At 37.6% G+C, this 18,232-nt stretch overlaps 2 protein-coding genes across 4 annotated transcripts in view; both read right to left on the reverse strand.

The window, feature by feature from the left end:
• Positions 1-465, reverse strand: part of LOC141427341 (xaa-Pro aminopeptidase 1-like) — a 40,167-nt gene extending 39,702 nt beyond the window's left edge. For both annotated transcript variants that reach the window (XM_074086677.1, XM_074086676.1), the window contains exon 1: positions 378-465. In XM_074086677.1, coding sequence (XP_073942778.1) covers positions 378-420 — 43 coding nt within the window. In that variant the 5' untranslated portion in view covers positions 421-465. The remainder of the gene's footprint in view (positions 1-377) is intronic.
• A 7,331-nt stretch (positions 466-7,796) lies between these two features.
• Positions 7,797-18,232, reverse strand: part of LOC141427343 (mannosyl-oligosaccharide alpha-1,2-mannosidase IA) — a 110,144-nt gene continuing 99,708 nt past the window's right edge. For both annotated transcript variants that reach the window (XM_074086678.1, XM_074086679.1), the window contains exons 6-10: positions 16,756-16,983; positions 15,763-15,901; positions 14,303-14,447; positions 13,595-13,711; positions 7,797-13,315 (exon numbers count right to left, since the gene is read on the reverse strand). In XM_074086678.1, coding sequence (XP_073942779.1) covers positions 13,160-13,315; positions 13,595-13,711; positions 14,303-14,447; positions 15,763-15,901; positions 16,756-16,983 — 785 coding nt within the window. In that variant the 3' untranslated portion in view covers positions 7,797-13,159. The remainder of the gene's footprint in view (positions 13,316-13,594; positions 13,712-14,302; positions 14,448-15,762; positions 15,902-16,755; positions 16,984-18,232) is intronic.

Consider the following 18,232-nt stretch of genomic DNA (forward strand, 5'->3'; position numbering starts at 1 on the left):
CATATCAAAGATTCGAGTACCTCTCGCTATAGGACCCCGAATCTGTGTGAGCCCACCGTAAGTTTGATTCCCTCAAAAATTATGATACAGGGCCTCTAGGACAAGATACGGCACTGATCTAGATTGATATTTATCATAGTAATTACCATAGTTAGGGTTGACCAGGGAAGGTAGCTAGGAACTTACTCATCTAAACAGTAGTTTATCTAAACTTTAGTTATAAAAAGTATTTTCACAAATATTTATTTTTAAAACCTTCAATTTATTCATATTTTTATAGTTTTGCAGCGCGTAATGTAAACTTTCCGATGCGAATCTGAAAATGCCGGCTGGATATTTTCTATTCAAATCACTATTATTTTCAGATAAAGACTTACCGGTCACGCAGATCGTAGCCAAAAAGTACGTCTTCCAAAACATACTGGGTTAGTACAGTCACGTTAAGTCCAGCTTCACCACATTGCTTATTTGAACTACGGATAACTAATTAACTACGCGCTCTTTTATCAGGGTCACGCGCGCATTATCATCAATTGTATAAAAAATAAACAAATGGATAATAAATTTGAAGGTTTGCAAAAGTTCGTGCAAAGTCAGTGTTAAGCCAGGATAGATGGTGGTAGGGTGAAAAGCGCGGAGGTTGTGCCGGCTCCGGCGTTTCAGGTCTGAAGGGACACCGGCGCTGCCTCAGCCCCACTGCCAGGGCTGTCAACTGTGTGGGGTAAGCGAAAATTAAATCGATCTAAATGACGTTGAAATATCCTGTATTATAACCTACATACTGGACAAACTGAACAACATTAGTTCAGTGACTTAAAAATACCTAATTAGTTTATTTTTATTTAACTTTAAAGTTTACTTTATTCGTATAAAGCGAAATGTTTGATATTTGTAGCGTGACAGGCGTCGTCAGTTGGATTCTAGATGGCGTACATTGAATTTACCATTAAGTAATGTTTTGATTTTAATAAAGTGGGACCATGATGATCCATTTACCGGTGACCTATAGAGCCTCTGTTTTTAATATTATCCCCGGTTCTGGCCCACACACTGTGTCCACTGTGGCCACTTTCGAGTGATGATAACCCTACTGCTAACCCCAAGTTCCAACCCCACCACCCTTTGGCAGTGGTGCGCGAAACGGGGACAGGGAGCGTCCCGGCCCCGTAAAGAAAATTGTCTTCACTCTACTGATAGGGACAATATTTGTTTTCCTTGGAACCTAAATTAGTCCCGTAGATAAACGGTTAAATCAGACCTTGGCTTAGATCACATGCATGGTGAAGTAAGGGACGTGCTGATCTCATTTTAATGACTTTTTTAACTTCTTTTAGCATTAAGTACTGCTTACCTTTCAGAGTTTAAAGATTTACAATCGCATGACAGGCTGTACGCTTTTCAAGCACTTAAGGAAGCGTAGCAAATTTTTTTGATTCGTTGCTGACGGACGACTTTGTGGCGCTACTGTTTTAATCAACCTTTTATTTGACTATACCTACTGCCATCCACGAAGACGCGTGATTTTGTCAAAATTAGACATTAATAAGAACCAAGGCACGCGTCAACGTGAATGATTCTACCTATAATGTTGTGTTTTGCTACACGAAAACTTTGGCAGACCTCTACCCAAATGATTTATTCTATCCTTTGGGACTAGGTCAATTGCTGTCAAGTGTCCCGAGATATTTATTTATTTATTACTAGCTTTTGCCCGCGGCTCCGCCCGCGTGGTATTCGGTTATTACGCGCTGTTCCCCCGGGAACTGTGCATTTTTCCGGGATAAAAAGTAGCCTATGTCACTCTCGGGCCCTTAAACTATCTCTATGCCAAAAATTACGTCGATCCGTCGCTCCGTTACGGCGTGAAAGACGGACAAACATACAAACACACTTTCGCATTTATAATATTAGTATGGATTTATTTAGTAGACCATTTATCATTAGAATCTTGAGGCTGTGTGAAACAGCTTTTACCACGATAGAAAATATTTATCTATCTATTAACGCTCTACATAGTCATTCAGACTTGTTGGTCAACATTATTTCATGCAAATTACTACTACTACCTAGAAGTTCCAAGTTTCACACCAACCCAAGGTTAGAATAAGTACAGTCGCCATCAAATATGTGAACTAATGCAATAATACGTAACTATGTAATATGTGAACAGATCAACAATACAGAACGATGTTTTTAATCATGAATCGGAATATTAAATAAATATTAGCTCCTCGAAAGATTAGTCCGAAAACCAGTGGTTCCTAACTCGATTTAAGACGTGAGTTATCCGGGTCAATATATTTAATATGAGTGAGTCTCTCGGTAGTTTCATGTTCAAAATTATGAATCGGAATCTACAAAGTTTTCCGACAATGCTGCTGAAGACACGACATATATAACTATATTAATTGCTAATTGCAATTAAAGAGCTCTTTAATTAAACTTATTAAGTAATATTATAAATGCGAAAGTGTGCGTTTGTTGCTGCTTCACTCTAAAACTTTTCCCGACGGGGCTGGCATTAGGTGCATTTTCCACACAATAAAAAAATCCACGTTTTTGTCACTTTAAAGTTCAATATCTCAAAAACGGCTAAACCGATTTTGAGAAAACACGTCTAAGAACCATTGCTAGAAAACCTGATATAAAATAAAAAACGCATTCAAATCGGTCCACCCGTTTAAGAGCTACGGTGCCACTGACATACACACAGATACATAGCGGTCAAACTTATAACACCCCTCTTTTTGCGTCGGGGGTTAAAAAAGGTTGATTACTCATACCTTATTATCAAAATGTATGGAACTGTGATATTAAGCCCAAGATTAACGATTTAAGTTTTTTAACCATAGTGCACGGAAGCGGCCCAAAGATGATTGGCACCATAAGTGAAATTTACCACCGAGTTAGCTTTTGCAGAAATCAACGCTTCGAAGCATTTGAGAATTGTCTAGCTCCACTGACTATATACTACTCAAAAGAATTAAGGGCCACTTGATTTTCACCGGTAAAATGAAATCAAAAATATGTTTGCGTTTTTAATTGAATACATTGAATTGGATGAAAAGTACTTGTATCGGGAGCGGCTGTTACCGGCGACTCATGAGTACCAAGTATGGAGACTGCCGGAAGCCCACAAGCCCGGAAGTCCTCAATACCTGAAAGCCCTACTTTAAGAAAATACTTACTGTGTTATGTTGTATTTAATAAAACCATTTTTAGACAAGGAATGTTATTTATAAAGAATTATATAAAAAGAAATAAAGAAACAGAACAGATAAAGACATACATGACGCTAAATAGGTCCCCACTCAGCATAATGCCACGGCAAGCCGTGGCGCTGATTTTCAGTAAGGACCTTATCTAAAAACTAACTTAAATATATATATATATATATAATAAATTGTATGGCAACACCGGCTTAAACAGTTCAATCGTGTGCAGTTGAGTTGTTTTAAGTCACCGCCAAAATATACTTTACAAATATGAATAATGCATATTACTATTAAAATTTATTTGTATTTTCGTTTCAACTTAAAATTCACGTGGCCCCTAATTTCTTTTGAGCGGTATACTTACGAGCACCAATATCTGACATAAAAAACGTGTATAAATATCTGACCCCGTCCTACAAGCCCTGATAAATAATAGAGTAGTGTCAGATATTTTTGCAAGATCAGCTGTAGCAGATATTAATGCAGGTAACTGTACAGGCATACGGCACCCCTAATTGGATGGCTCGCTGCAAATGTTAGCCCAGAGACAATCGCCGCGACATTTACCCGGTTATGGGCTTCGTTACCTTTGCCGCCCCTTTATAGGCCGGCGAATAATGAGCCGATTGATGTATGCTTGCCGTGTTTTATTTGGTGTGGTTTGTGAAAAGTAAAGAAAATAACGTCCATAAAAGAAAAGCGAAGAAGGAGGGTTATTAATGTTTAGTTATACTCACTTATAGGTTAAAGGTAAAACAGTTTAGCAAGTCCACTGTTACGGTACATTAGTATGAGTGTACTGTTCATCTGTCTGTGACTGTTCGAGGGCATAAATATTTTTACAGCCATGACGTCAAATATATGTATATATGGACCTTATGGCTAGTAACATTAAAGGTGTCTAGATATTTTTGACGTCTATAAGGAACCTACATAATATTTATGACCTTGACTGTACTACATGACATGTAGTATCGTATCCCTTTTAAGTCTGTAAAAATAACATAAATTCAATATCACCTATGTGGTGGGGGTGGTGATGGTACGTGGAGGGGGAGGCCTATGTCCAACAGTGGACGTTTTACGCCTGATGATGATAATTTATCAGCTAACTACATGCAATTGGAGAAACTTAGGTACTTAAATTTTGTAGGTACCTATAAGTAGTACAGTGGCGAAATGAAATGGTTGACCAGTTTTCAAATAAATTCGTTTGCAAGCACATGTTACCTTTTTGAACACACCCTTTTTGACATACCTTTTTGACATTATGACGGAATATGTCATACTCGGTCGATAAAGCAGTTATACTGGTGGTCAATCTCTTCATTCCGCAACTGTACCTATAAGTAGGGTGCGAAGTACTAGGTGTGATGAAATCTATGAGCGCTCATGGTGGCCAAAAGTAGAAATAGTTTGGTCTGTATTTGTCATACTCATATGAATCTGTCATTAATAAAGCAATTTGTATGACTGTAACTACCTAATTTTGTAATATGTTTGAGTTATGATGCGAGCTTGAATTATTGAACACTGTCCCTGTTTTGTTCTTAATTCCTCTACATCTCGGTCATGACCAGCAACAACATAAGAAACGGTTTGTGGTTGATTTTATACGGTGATAGGGATAAAATCTTAAAATACTCATTTGCTAGGCTTAAGTCATAATTTGCGTATGTATATAACTTTACTATTAATCAAAAAACAAAGGATAGCTTTATCTCGTTTTACAGGAAAAGTACAAAACATGAAAAAAAAACGACTACGAAAATTTACACTTTTTGAATAAATTACTTACCTCATTTTATTTAACGACCAAAATGAATTCACACCGCCACGGATCACAAATTTTTAAAATTTCCCAGGGTTTTTGTACAATTCCGATGAAATTCAAAACGTAACATACCATAAAAGTTGCGGACACTAGTATACGCGTGCGAAGCCGCGGGTAAGCTCTAGTTCTAGTACACCTGCTAACGATTTATATTCCATATCTATGAATGTGTCTGGTCGGCATCAGACTTTTATATTATGTAGGTACGTTCACTACACCTAAGCAAAATATAGGTACATGCCAGGCCATATGTCATTTAGCATTCTCTCCCAGTCAACCACTGGATATTAAATTTTGACCTAGGTAGTAGGTATACCATACATAGCTACACTTCGTCGTTACGGTTAAATTACTTCCTGCATGGATTTGTAGGTAACTACCAAGATCCAGCACCGGCTCTTCACAGCACACCTCTCAAAAGCCTAAAGCAACCTAACCTACCCAAGCAGTGTTTCCAGACAATAATAATAATAATAACGGGACAATTCTCACCAATTTACCTAGTGGGAGATGGTGCTGTTCGCGTCCGTAGGTCTTACCCTCGATACCCTGCACGTGTCTCCCGGGTGGTGCCAAACGAACAGCAACGCCGAGTATCAGGCGGCGGAAAATAACCTGACCCCCTGGTTTTCCAGGACGCCTACTACATGCCGGGAGGATTATATCATCGCCGAAAGAGTAGACTCGCCAACCCGCAGTGGCCAGCGTGGTGTTTCAAGGCCAAATACCTTCTATGAGAAAGTGCACTAAAACAAGGCCCTCAGTTCCCAGCGGTCCTGCTGCCCTTGACTACAGCAGCGGTTAGGGAACCAGCGGGACAGAGGGTGCTAAGAATCCCTGGGTTAAAGATTCCGGCTGCTTAAAAACGATTTATCTGGCTACGTATAACGTTAGAACTCTCCTTACCGATGAACGCTACGAAGAACTCGAATCTGAAGTCCTCAACTAGATGAAGTGGGATATCATTGGTCTCAGTGGAACAAGGCGAAGGGGTGAACAGCTGAAAACTTCATTCAGGACAACTATTTTATTACAAGGGAAATGGGCAAAAAGTTGTTGGAGTGGAGACCACGAAAGGGGTTCAGGAATGTGGAGAGGCAGCCAGCAAGATGGACGGACGATTTGGTGCGAGCGGCTGGGAAGGACTGGATGCGGAAAACTGAGGACCGCACAGTATGGTCTAAAATGGAAGAGACCTTTACTCAGCATTGGGTAGATCAAGGTTGAAGAAGAAGAAGAAGAGACCTAGTCCCAAAGTAAGCTTAGCAAAGCTTGTGTTATCGGTACTAAGCAACGGATATATGTAGACAGATACATACTTAAATACATATTAAAAACCCAAGACACGAGACCAAATATTCGTATTTTTCATACAAATATCTGCCCCGACACGGGAATCGAACCCGGGACCTCAAGCTTAAGAACTATGACATCGAGGCTTTCAAGAAAAGGGCTTATATTTACTTATAAGGCCAGCAACAGACCAATGACTCTCCTTCACTAGTGGAACTCATGGGCGGTGGTGATCACTTCACGTCAGATGAGCCGCATACTCGTTTTCTTCCCTCGCATACCTAATAATAAAAAAAACCCTCTCACTGTACCCCAGGGCCCCAGACCCGGCCTCGTCGATAATATTATCACCGAGAATTTGACAAGTTTTTAAGGTGAAGGTGAAGCCATGAAAATAATCGATCCTATAATGATGTAAAGGGCAACAGGAAAAGTAGGTTTCCGCTGTTCCTTTGTTAGGTTAATTGAAACAGATTACCAGTTGCCGCGTTACTTCGCTTTTTGAGTAAAGTAAATACTTAAGTAGACTTGTCTAAATGTACATTTAATTCATTTGTAATTTTCATAATAAACTTCGCTGTTATTTCATTCGCAGATATATAAGTACAGAATGTAATCAGTAGCACAAAGATTCCACCCAGGTGCACGATTCAGTTTATTTGACTGTACATAGATTCAGATAATAAGATCGTATTGGGGTTCCCTTAAACTTTCACAATTTTCAGTCATAGTTATATAGTTATAGGTAGAGTCATTCACGATGACGCGTACCGTGGTTCTTATTACAATGACATTAATGTCTAATTTTGACAAAATCACGCGTCTTCGTGGATGGCACTAGGTATATATCACATATCCTTATATCACACCTAAGGCCGCGGCCACATAAAATCGCTCAACGCTAGTTTCCAGTGTCAAATCAGGTCACGTGACATATACTTAGCGATAAAGCTGAAAATGTTGAGCTTTATCGCTGAAAAAAAAAACCTCTTCAATTTCGGCAAATACACTGTTATTTATTTTTTTCATTCACTCCAATTTCTTTTATTTGTACTACTGCCACGACTGCTACTAAATGAGATTAAGAAATCAGCTTCTAAGGCCAAGGTCAATCCTGCAAGGAGCCATCTTATCGCTGCTGCTCGACGCGGCGACTTGACGCTACTTCTTTTGAGTCGCGGGAAATTCAAAATCACCTTCAAAATGGGGTCACGTGACCAGATTTATCGCTGCAATCAAGCGACGAGCGACTGCATGTGGGCACCTTAAGAATTAAACGCAACAATTATTTAAGTTACCTCGACGTTTTGACCACATTACAGCGCCCGTGGTCACGAGTAGACTGCAATAACCATGTCTAAAATTGTCACGTTTAAGACCCAGGATTATGTTATTTATTACTTATATGAATTAGGTATGTTTTAGTGCGAAGGAATTTGAAGAAAACAAATTAATTTGTAAACATGTTTTATTTAATAACCGAAAATGTACAATATTATGTTTAAAATACTACAACTTCATACATAAATTACATAATAGTTACAGGCAGGACTTGCATACTTAATTTAGTACCTAGGCGCTATCGGATATTTCGGAGCGGAAAAAGTGGTCAAAAATATCGACACATGCGCTCTATAATTAATGGTAATGAGGGCTATCGCGAATGAATTCGCCGCTAGAGGCGCTAGTGTAGCGTGAGGTCTCCGAAATGTCAAATCTCATGGTTTTTGGGTGAGCTACGCGGGTTTATTTATAATTAGAATAATTTTGTGAATATTTTGCATTACCTGAAATTAATTATGGCAATTATGCGTTACGGGGCAATGAATGTCTGTGTTTTGAGACAGTTTTGTCTTTCGGAAACTTTTGTCCTCCCTTTTTTTCCGAACAAAACGGGACTAAGCAACACTGTGGTTGATGGATATTTTTATGGTACGGTTTTAAGGTGTATTAAATATGATTTTAATCTAAACTTACGCCCGTAATAACAGACTCTGAAAGCCACACTTAAAAACCTCACGCAACAGTGCGCCATCTAGTGAGACAAAAAACGATAGCCCTCATTAGAGTTCATGTTTCGATATTTTTGATCACTTTGGCCGCTCCGAAATATCTGAGGGCGACTGTACAGAAACATTAAATCAGGATAGCGGTGCATATTGGAGCTTTAAAAATAGCATACTGGCTCACTGAGTCTCAATTTAATATTACTGAATACGATAAATTTCATATGTGAAATTATTCACCAAGTTATATGACGTTGATGTTCAGAATGATATAAAATAAAGAATCTAGAAAAAGTAGTTTAAGTAGTTAAATACTTTCAAAGCTCTACGAAACTAATGAACGTACGCGGAGATGATAAAGGGGCGAATTGATGAATAAAAAGAGTAACTGTGAAGAACAATTAGCCTTTGATGGTAATTAAATTCATAATCTGGCAATATGTAGTTATACAGAAATAATTACATAATATTCAATAATCAGTAATATAAATAACAGATACACCCACAATCGCACTCACACTTAGTTTGTTTTAAGTTAAAAAATAACAAATATAACTACACACCGAATGTCTAAAACTAAATATTTCACCGTCTATGACTATTATATACATATTGTACACATATTTCTCTACTCGTCCCTATCTCTGAGAGTACATGAGACCTTACAAACGATTATCAAACAGTTTGTATAATTAATTGCATCTAGGTATTATATCAGCAATAACTGCCACGCTTAGAGACACCAAATACATTTTGGAACGAATCCCTCATAGTTAATTGTAGTCTTTGCGTGACAGCAATTTAGCTAAACTTTCCTCGACGGTAACGTAAAGGAAAGTGGAAATCATTAACTTTATCTCGAAAATTAAATTAATTAACAATGAAAATTAAATTATTAATCGATATGCTGTATCAACAGGTGCAGTAACATATATTAAAAATATACATATAACCCAAGGCGCGTGCAACGTGTTATTTCACTCTTTGCTCAACAGAAAAATCATAAAATGAGATAGGAATTAATATCCAGCCATACACAGAAATCCTACATTCGTGTCGTAGTTTAAAAAAACTGTTATTGCAATCGCAACGCATATTGATCCTGTATTCAATCGATACCTTGACTGGACGCAATGCTATATTTTTAGGCCGAAGTATACTTAAATATCTCTATTCTACAAAAACATCAGTTCAACGTAATTTACAGATATGTTTGGTATAATATCGAATTATTATGAAAAATGAACAATCTTTCAGTTTCAAAGCGCGAGATCCGACACAAAAGTATAAAAATACCACAATAAATACATTAAATTGAACATAAATAATAATATGTACTACTAATAATAAATAAAATAAAATTCCTTATTACTATGAATTATTATTATAATAATGTAATTAGATTATTTTAACACTAGAGTTAAATTAAGTGTTATTTTATATTTTTACATAATAATCGTTACCGTATATCTCATTATACAATGTATTCAGAATCACAAATAAGTGTGCTTGAAGTTGTAAATAATGCCCGGGATACAGGGTCGTATAGAATTACCTAGACAATGATGCACGTGGCTTGTATCGCTGCGCGTTGTGTGACAACTGCGTCGTGCCACATGGACATATCGGTTACACTAACACGCTAATTCTGGCGTCAGTTCAGTTCATAATTCTGGTAAAAATGACGAGAGCATAATCATTTAATCAATAATATTTATCAATCCGATTTGGGTGTCAGAAAATGCCAGACTGAACGGATGCCAGAATGAAAATGTAACCGATATTATAAATGTGGTACTACCGCAATTAATCGCACTTTATCAATCATACCTTTACCTTGGCATACCTTTAATACGGTATTTGACAACTCCTGATTTTGTCATATCTTAATATTATTATGAAAATATAGATATACAGATAGTGTTTAGCGAAGAGAAAATTTAAATCGGTTGAAAATTGGATTTATAGTGATTTTTTGAATAATCTATATACCTGTCTCTTTCTCAAACGCTTTTCTCTTTGCAGCAATATGGCGGTACTGGCGTGTGACGTCACATGCCAGTATGTCTTTCTCTGTCTAATCTTGAATTTCGCACCTTTATAACTTTGTTATTTGTAATGGTAGCTTAAAAATTGTTTTTCTATTCGATAACAGGCATTGTGTAGTTTTAATTTATAAAACATATACAAAATAGTCAAATACCGTATTCAATTCAATTCTTGAAAGTATAGCTCCATCGATACTATCCATGATCCCGCCAAAGTCGAGGTTGGAAAAGACACTATCGGTTGGCATACCTTTACAATGGCAGTAGCCATAAATCAAATGTCTAGATTTCACTCGCTATACACAAATTCGTCTTCACTTAATCAGTTCTTCCTGCGATATATTGTCAGGTAGCAAGGTCTGTAATAGCTTGAAAATTTTCTTCAGATGGGGTTCCGTGTGACGCAGTGAAAAATTTAGACATAATTATATGTATGGGTAAACCTCGCCGTTGCAATAAATACCTTTTTGATATCCCATTCGACGTACGCGGTAAGACTACAATAAAAAAAAAACACTGAATACCTAGAAAACTGGCTTCACTGGCTTGTACAACAAAATGCTCGACTGGATGTTTCAACAATGGAAAAGGGAAATCCACATTGAATTCTAATTGACTTGAGCAATATCATCAGCCGAAGAATCGCCTTCATCCGATTCATTTCGAATTTAAGTGCAAATAAGTTTACCGCCACAAATGACATCTCAAAGTAGAAATAAATTGATGTGAAAATTAAATTCAAATGAAATCACTTTTTAATTGTTGGTGAATCGGCTCTTTAGGCCGACCAAAAATCACTGGTAAAATTATCTTTAATTGAAATGGAACACTTATTTATAAATTGAAATATTCTTCCTAAATCTCAGCCTTGAGAGGCCCTTTTTTGGAGCCCTCATTAGGTTAATTATCTATTGGTGTTATCATTTTCAAAATAACGATTAAAATCTTTACCGTTTAGGTATATATTTAATCGAGATTACGATCTTAGATATAAATTTTAAGAAAAATTGTTGCAGTATCTTAGAGTTACTTCTCTAAACTACGTTCCAAAAAGGATAGACGACATACAAATTCATTACTAGAGTAGAGGGATAGCATATGATATTTTTGTTTAGTATACGTATCTAGGCATCGGTTAACGTAAAACCGGTCAACTTAGGTAGGTAATTTATTTGTGAAGTACTCGTAAAATTTCTTCCTGAAGATGGAGTGTACAATTAAAAAAAAATGATTTATCACTGGATTATGAGTAGAAGGAGAATGGTTGCTTAATGCTGCTCTTTGTGGTTATTTTTAAAAATCATCTGGTATCATGAGATAAACGATTTCGAGAGCAGCAGTCACAGTCAAACATTCACTCAAAATGCCAATAATCCTCTACTTAGAAAGAGCATTTTACAAAATACGAATAATTCATTACAATATCAATTTTGTACATTAAAATTTGCCTCAATCTCAAATCAATGTTCAGAGGAATGTATGATTTTTTATTACTTATTCGCTCACAACACGGAAATTTCGACGTACAAGCATAAACAAATAAATAAGAATGTCTGTTTATGTAGTACTATCATAATTGTAGTTAATCATTCTTTACAAAGTTATTCGTCAAATTCACTTCATCCATAATTTACTTTAAAAATGCAATATGTAATACGCACCATTCTATTTGGTCACAGTATATCGAAACATTTTGAAGTGATGAAGTTATAAATATAACACAATGTTACATGATTAAATTTGACTAATAAACATTTTAGAATTCCACCAAATAATTCATTGACGCATAACAGATACGTAATCAAATATCAATCTCATTGTAAAAAAAACCCTACTCGTTCTATCACACATCCATTCATTCATTTCTTCATTGCTGTAATACGTCATCACAGACTTAAAATCAAGTTTCACAGAATAATGTAGTGATATGGTAATTAGTTTACTATCATATTAAATGCCTTTCCATAAACACAACAACGGTTAGTGAACAAAGGGTTTAAAGAGTAAATGACTAATTACGCAACTTGAATTTAATTCTGTGTATGGTATAGACAGCTAACAACCACGAATAACGTCAGCACATATCACATAAGCCCGTAACCAACCAGAGACACAGCTGTCGAAAATTGACATTGACCGAATCTGCCTAAACTGGTTTTATCCAGAAATTACACCATTAGTCAAAATACTACGAACGGGAACACCCACACTTCAGTCTACTCGTGACCACGGCCACTGTAATGTTGCCGAAACGTCGAGGTAAATATTTCTCGTGTGTGTTAGCGTGATAAGTCCCGTTCGGGGTATTTTGAAAATCACGAAAGTTTAAAACGTTATATATATACACTAGTTTTCTAAATTTGGAAAAAATAAGTAAATATTTCAAGAATGAGACATGAAAGGTCAAGCGTTCACAAAAAAATGCTGTCTTTAAAAAAAATTGCTAACTATTTATCGGCCGCAAATTAGTCTTTATTTCCTTCTAGTTTACTTACCCATCTATTTAAATGGTAGCTCACTCCCTTCTAGAACTTACTTCTAATTGCAAACAAAACCAAAAAACGAGTCAATTCGGCTTGAGTAACAGAATACAATTGTTCCCTTATATTTTTCTTTAAAACATCATTAAAGTAAACAATAAGGGTCAATTAGTTCACCACCTTACTAACCAATATCGAATAGAATAGCATTTTTGCTATCGGTTCATTACAAACTCGGGCAGTACAAGATTCATCACTCACATTTACCTATGCTAAGCGAGGTCTATACTTGGTTTTCGTCGCTGGGCGGTTCTACGGGCCTGTCTGCGGCGCGGTACAGAGGGTTCTTTCCTTTGATGGGCAGCGGATGGGCTTCTGTATTTAAGACCCACTCGTTAAGCGGCACTAGAGAATCGTCCGCGAATAGGAGGTAGAGATACTGAAACAATTAGGAAATGTTAGATGATGTTCCAAATTAAACTATTTGCATTGGTTACGGACCGTAACTTACGGTTTCATATTTACAATAAACTTGAGCTCAGGAAGTTGAAGGCTGTTTATACTACGCATAGAGCTGATGAAGCCGTAGCCTTATTGTGGGTTAAATTATTGGAAGTACAGGATTTTTCTTAACATCATGTATAAACTAGAGATAAATAGATATAGAGAAGATAACACTTATTATAATTACAACAGTAAAACTAGTTTGTTAGCGTACCTTGAGCGTCTCTGCGAGGAAGAAGCTCTGTTGCACGTCGTCGCCCTGCGGCTTGTTGTGATACACGTTGACGAGGCCGGTGTATCCGCCTTCGACGCGGCAGTGCTTCTCGAGCGCCTGACATAACATAGCTCATAAGCAACAGCCGGAAAAAGGAAACAAAAGTTAATCCAAACGCTTGTTACCGGTTTACAATTAACCGGTAGGTACTACACACATTAAAGATGTCTTGGGATACTTATTATCCCTAGACAAATTTGACGTTTTAACTCAAAGGTAATATGCCTAGGTACTTTTGATGAGCGTGTATCAGTAAAACCGTTTTTTATTTAGGTTTCGTTCGAACGTACGACTCACTAACAATTGCTGACGAAGCCGCGGCCAACAGCTAGCGCGAGATCGATATTACTAATCTTTGGCTGCCCTCAAGTATAATGAATTGGTCGCAGACATAAAGCAAGCACTTCCTGGCGCGTGCGATAGGTGCGAATACTTCGTTCGCGCTAAACACAGTGTGCTTAGCCCTGTAGGATATCAGTCAGGGGTTCAAGTTTCAGTTTACTGTCTGTTTTGTCCCTTTAAAACTATGGGACAGTATGGTGAATGGTGACCCCCTGTGAAATCATTACACTGAAAGTGATATCGAGTCATCCTGATAGTGAGGAAGAAATTGATCATTAAGTATTGCACTAATCGAACGGTTTGTACCTGCACAGCCTCCCAGCCCCAGTCGCGGTACTTCTGATCCTTGGTTAGACGCCACATAATGAAGTAGCTCTCGAAAGTTTCTGGTCGCAGCAGGAACATTTTTTCGTTGCTTTTCTGCGCGCGGGCCTCCACTGCACCGGAAAATCTGAAAAAGTTAATCGATGGAGTTAGTTATGGAAATACTCATAAGCACTCGTTTAGTTTGAGGATTTTCTCACAAGTAGAATATCGCTGGATAGCGTTAAGTATCGTGATATCCATTTGACATTTGCGTCACGTTTGGGATTGGTTTATAAATCAAACGGACTTCTTAATACTAACGCCATCTACCGATATTTCAGCTGTCAGAAAACCCTCATAAATAAAGAAATAACGTGGGACAATTTACACTAATGGACCTAACCCCAAACTAAATATTCAGGTAAACATATGGATGCCTCGAGTACAAACATTCATACCTATATTGACCACACAAATATCTGCCCTGGATTCGATCTTCGAACCTTTAGCTCCATAGCCATAGTCATTAACCTACCACTATGCTATCCGGTTGTCTCGTAATGCGGTCGGTCGGTAATTTGAAAGTTAATATAATTATAAAGTTTAAGTCTAGTGTAAGTCCATAAAAAAGTGCAATGTAATAAAAAAACGATTTATTTTTAATTGATCTCCAGATCCATTAAAATAGCCGACATAGGCGTCAATAGCGCGCCGCGCATTCCCGGCCCGATTGCTATTTTAAAGGCATTTAACTTTATAGCCGTCGGATGCAAGTTGTTAAGTGAAGTGTTCTTGCGGGTTTTTATTGTCTAGTTTCCTTGTCTGTTCAGGTCAAGTTTTATAAGCCATTTTCAAGTAATAATGTCCCTTCCTGGTTAAGCTAGAGACTCAAAGCTTTGGCACATTTCAGAAATGGGTGACAATATGATAGATAATTTACTCAGCTACGCTTCATCCGTCAAATTCTACTCATCCACGAATTGCTTTTTTCCGCCCCCTGCAATAATGTACTATTTCTGCGAGTGGTCAAAATATTAACACCTAAGGATGAAGTTGCTCATACCTGGTGTTGATGTGGAAATTGTGGAAATGCTCATGTAGTTGTAAGTTGTAGGGTACGGGGAAACCTCAAATCACGTCACATTTTTACTAAGGGAGGTAGCGGAGTCTCGCGAATTGTGATACACGAACAAAATCATTGCAATTTTCATAGTGATAACTATGTATGACAAGGAGGGGGAAGGGATCTAGAAATAATCAAAATTGGTGTGACGTACTTTAAAGATGGCCGCTAGGTAGCTAGTTTAAGGGCCTGTTTCACAACTTGTCGACTAACTTTAAGTGTCTATAAAAGTAATGCCGTCTTTGTTTATTCGGACAAACCAAACAAAGACGGCATCACTGATATCCGTCACTTAAAGTTAGTCGACAAGTGGTGAAACAGGCCCTAAGTGTGTTACCTAAACGCCTCCGGGCCGAGTTTGGTCTCCGACCGCGCGTAGCTCTCGTGGCATGTGTGCGTTAGTTTCTTTGCCACCTCCATGTAGCGCTCCGACAAAGAATTTTCTAGTGTCGTCGATGCCAGTCCAAACATGCCACCTGCGGTACATAGACGGTAAATAAGTTCAACGAGTAAGGGTTTTTGAGTATATCCCACAAATATTATAAACCGGCCAAGAGCGTGTCGGACACGCCCAGGATAGGGTTCCGTAGCGATTATGAAAAAATCAAATAGGTAATATTTTTCTTAGGATTTCGTATTGTGTACGGAATCTTCCGAGTTTAGGTATATTTAGGCTGCTATTTATCCTTAAACTACCAATAATTCTCATGCAATCTTAGCCGCTATTTTTTTTTATTGTACCACTTTGTCGGCTTGACTGATATGTATATTCATGCCAAAATACAGCTTTCTAGTACAACGGTCTCTGAGCTTAGCCGCGGACGGACAGACAGAGAAACGGACAGACATGGCGAAACTATAAGGGTTCCTAGTTGACTACGAAACCCTAAAAAACGCGCAAGTTTGTGACGATAGATGGTGTATCGATGATTGTTACTTTTTCGTGCCGAAACTACTTAACGTATTTTAATGAAATATGGCACACACATAGTTCATACTTAGGTAAAACATACTTTGCTAGTAACATATCTAGATTTTTACACAAATTTTTCTTATCCGGGAAAACTGCAGTTCCCGCGAGATAGTGATAAATCAAACTAGTGACGATAAGATAGACGACACTTCTTCACACAAACTTATTTATTTCCATTTTTTTTTTCTTTTCGAAATATGTATCATATTTTCAAAATATATGGAAAATATGGGTAGCAAAATTATATGGTAAAATAAGTTGAGATTGCGACGGCCAGTATTCAACGATTCATCGTTACGGACCACACGTCTTCCAGTTCCAGCAGTTACACAAACCATGAAAGTAAAAGCTACATACCGGCAAAGCACGACAAATGGTCCATCTTCTCCTCCAATATCCGTCCATATTTCAGCTCAGCAAGATACGAAAGGCCCGAAGGCGAGACACGAAGCATCTTGTCCAGGGCGGCTGGCATGGCCTCGTCGAACATGACGCGGGCTTGCTCGTCCGTCTGCCCGGACATCAGCCAAGCTTTCAGGAGGTACTCGTAGAACGAGTCGCCCAGTGCTCCGAGGGACATATGCCCTGGAAAATGTGACAAAAATGATATAAGGAGAATAGTCCATTAATTTAAATAGGGTTGCATGGGCTACCATCACAAATTACAATATTTTCGTTCTAACGTCAAGGTTAAATAAAAGAGATTATAGTATCTTTGTGACGGCTAGCTATGTAAACTATTTTTAAGTATGATGGGAAAAATGATCTGAAAATGTTCAAAGATAGCGAATGTTCAAATTACTTTCACTTCATATATTCATTGGTTAACTTGTTTTGAAGATTACCACGTGACTCCTACGCTGCATGATACAATCCAATGGAAATAATTTTAAAAATACTTTCACAATCACTATACCTGATTTACGTAGGGTACTTTTTGGGGCAGGAAAACCAAAAATTCGTCTGTCGGGTCTTATCAACCAGTTGACCATCGCCTAGATATTTACAAAATGGTCCATTCAACTTTTGATAACGCATCCGTTACAGTTGCTGTTTGAAAAAGTGACCCTAAGAGGTCAACACAACACTTACGACACGGATTTAACCGAACATAATTTAACAGGGTGCTGCCACTTTATGTCATGCCTTGGTGTTCATGTCAAACCGGTCTATTCCTATCGCATCTAGCTGCTAGCTAGCAGTGGGTCCTCTTTTTATTATTTTTATTTTTAGTTCGCTCATGCTCTTTTGTTTATACATGTCGAGCTAACCTGATTTAAGATTTGATTTATCCGGTATATATCATTTTCACTTAATATGAAATCTTTATAGAAATGAAATAGCTTATTTTTAACCACCGATGCAAAAAGAGGGGTGTTATAAGTTGGACCGCTATTTGTGCCTGTGTGTCTGTTTGTGTGTCTGTCTGTCTGTGGCACCGAAGCTCTTAAACGGGTGGACCAATTTAAATGCGGTTTTTTAATTTGAAATCAGGTTTTCTAGCGATGGTTCTTAGACATGTTTCATCAAAATCGGTTTAGCCGTTTTTGAGATAGTGAACTTCGAAGTGACAAAGTCGGGGGTTTTCCAACTTTTTGTTGGTTAGGTTATTTATGGTGACATGGTAAAATTGGACTTATAAGTAGTGCTAATGTGCAGTGACATGTCTAACCATACATGCTCGACTTGTCGGCTCTATCTCTAAATAGCTTCGCGACGCTCAATATGTACGTTCTGTTATAAAACAGTTAAATGCGCTTACTAAGTTTATCTGGATAGCACATCTTCTGTGTGGAGATCCAATAGAAATAATGTAAGTTTTTTTTTTTCAAAA

Source organism: Choristoneura fumiferana, chromosome 4 (assembly GCF_025370935.1).
Source record: "Choristoneura fumiferana chromosome 4, NRCan_CFum_1, whole genome shotgun sequence".
NCBI classification, from domain to species: domain Eukaryota; kingdom Metazoa; phylum Arthropoda; class Insecta; order Lepidoptera; family Tortricidae; genus Choristoneura; species Choristoneura fumiferana.